We start from the raw sequence: 1,873 nt of genomic DNA, 5'->3' as shown, positions 1-1,873 counted from the left end.
AACAGTAACAAACACAAAATCGATAGCTAGGTAAACCACTGAATAGATTGGCTCTATTGGCCACACTAACAGCTTGACAGAAAAAGAAACAAGCCCATTTCAAGGCATAAATACTATTTTGTTCAATCTCAACTCTTCCATAAAACATGTTGTCAAGAATTCAGTTATAACTAGGAGACACACAAAAAGGTAAGGAAAAAAATTCATTCTCATAAGATACAGCGATCAACAGAAGCAGACTCAGGAATGCCTCAGATGTGGAAACAACCAGAAATTTTAAAATAATTATGAACAATACATTTAAGACTCTATTAGAAAATATGGACAATAAGAGGAACAAATAGGGGAATTTCAGCAGAGATAGAAACTATAAAAAATGGCAAAGACAATGTGTGAAATTTAAAAGAATGCTACTAGGGATCAAGAATTCTTTTGTTGGCCTTTTCAATGAATTGGGCATAACTGAGGGAAAAAACTGAATTTAAAGAGAGGAAAAAAGAGATTATTTAAAATAAAACAAAAGAGGCGATTCCGTCCTGCGCGGCTGTTCTTTGGAGCAGTAGTCGTGTATCTCCGTCCACCTTCTCTCCTACCTAAGTGCGTGCCACCGCCCCATGGAAGATTTGATGGACATGGACATGAGCCCCCTGAGGCCCCAGAACTATCTTTTCGGTTGTGAACTAAAGACCGACAAAGATTATCACTTTAAGGTGGATAATGAGGAAAATGAGCACCAGTTATCTTTAAGAACGGTCAGTTTAGGGGCTGGTGCAAAGGATGAATTGCACATTGTTGAAGCAGAGGCAATGAATTACGAAGGCAGTCCAATTAAAGTAACACTGGCAACTTTGAAAATGTCTGTACAGCCAACGGTTTCCCTTGGGGGCTTTGAAATAACACCACCCGTGGTCTTACAGTTGAAGTGTGGATCAGGGCCTGTGCATATTAGTGGGCAGCACTTAGTAGCTGTGGAAGAAGATTCAGAGTCAGAAGATGAAGAGGAGGAGGATGTGAAACTCTTAAGTATATCTGGAAAGCGATCAGCCCCTGGAGGTGGTAGCAAAGTTCCACAGAAAAAGGTAAAACTTGCTGCTGATGAAGATGATGATGATGATGATGATGATGATGATGATGATGAAGATGATGATGATGATGATGAGTTTGACGATGAGGATACTGAAGAAAAAGCTCCAGTAAAGAAATCTGTACGAGATACTCCAGCCAAAAATGCACAGAAATCAAACCAGAATGGAAAAGACTCAAAACCATCAACACCAAGATCAAAGGGTCAAGAATCCTTCAAAAAACAGGAAAAAACTCCTAAAACACCAAAAGGACCTAGTTCTGTAGAAGACATTAAGGCAAAAATGCAAGCAAGTATAGAAAAGGGTGGTTCTCTTCCCAAAGTGGAAGCGAAGTTCATCAATTATGTGAAGAATTGCTTTCGGATGACTGACCAGGAGGCTATTCAAGATCTCTGGCAGTGGAGGAAGTCTCTTTAAGAAATAGTTTAAACAGTTTGTTAAAATTTTCCGTCTTATTTCATTTCTGTAACAGTTGATACCTGGCTGTCCTTTTTATAATGCAGAGTGAGAACTTTCCCTACCGTGTTTGATAAATGTTGTCCAGGTTCCATTGCCAAGAATGTGTTGTCCAAAATGCCTGTTTAGTTTTTAAAGATGGAACTCCACCCTTTGCTTGGTTTTAAGTATGTATGGAATGTTATGATAGGACATAGTAGTAGCAGTGGTCAGACATGGAAATGGTGGGGAGACAAAAATATACATGTGAAATAAACCCAGTATTTTAATAAAGTAGCACTGTTTCTCTTTTATTCACTTATTTAACTTCTTTGTACTCTGTCAAATAAATG

General features: G+C 38.5%; 1 protein-coding gene across 1 annotated transcript; it reads left to right on the top strand.

Moving 5' to 3' along the window:
• The first annotated feature begins 527 nt into the window (after window positions 1-527).
• Window positions 528-1,817, top strand: LOC105806832 (nucleophosmin). The gene has a single exon (XM_012640040.1). The coding sequence runs from the start codon at window positions 615-617 to the stop codon at window positions 1,500-1,502; it is 888 nt and encodes a 295-aa protein (XP_012495494.1). The 5' UTR covers window positions 528-614; the 3' UTR covers window positions 1,503-1,817.
• The last annotated feature ends 56 nt before the right edge of the window (window positions 1,818-1,873 follow it).

This window comes from Propithecus coquereli, unplaced genomic scaffold (genome assembly GCF_000956105.1).
Source record: "Propithecus coquereli isolate 6110/MARCELLA unplaced genomic scaffold, Pcoq_1.0 Scaffold147, whole genome shotgun sequence".
Taxonomy (NCBI): Eukaryota; Metazoa; Chordata; class Mammalia; order Primates; family Indriidae; genus Propithecus; species Propithecus coquereli.
This window is presented reverse-complemented; position numbering and strand designations above follow the sequence as displayed.

Coding starts and splice junctions, on each gene's coding strand:
- LOC105806832 (XM_012640040.1), top strand. CDS start 615: ATGGAAGATTTGATGGACATGGACATGAGCCCCCTGAGGCCCCAGAAC.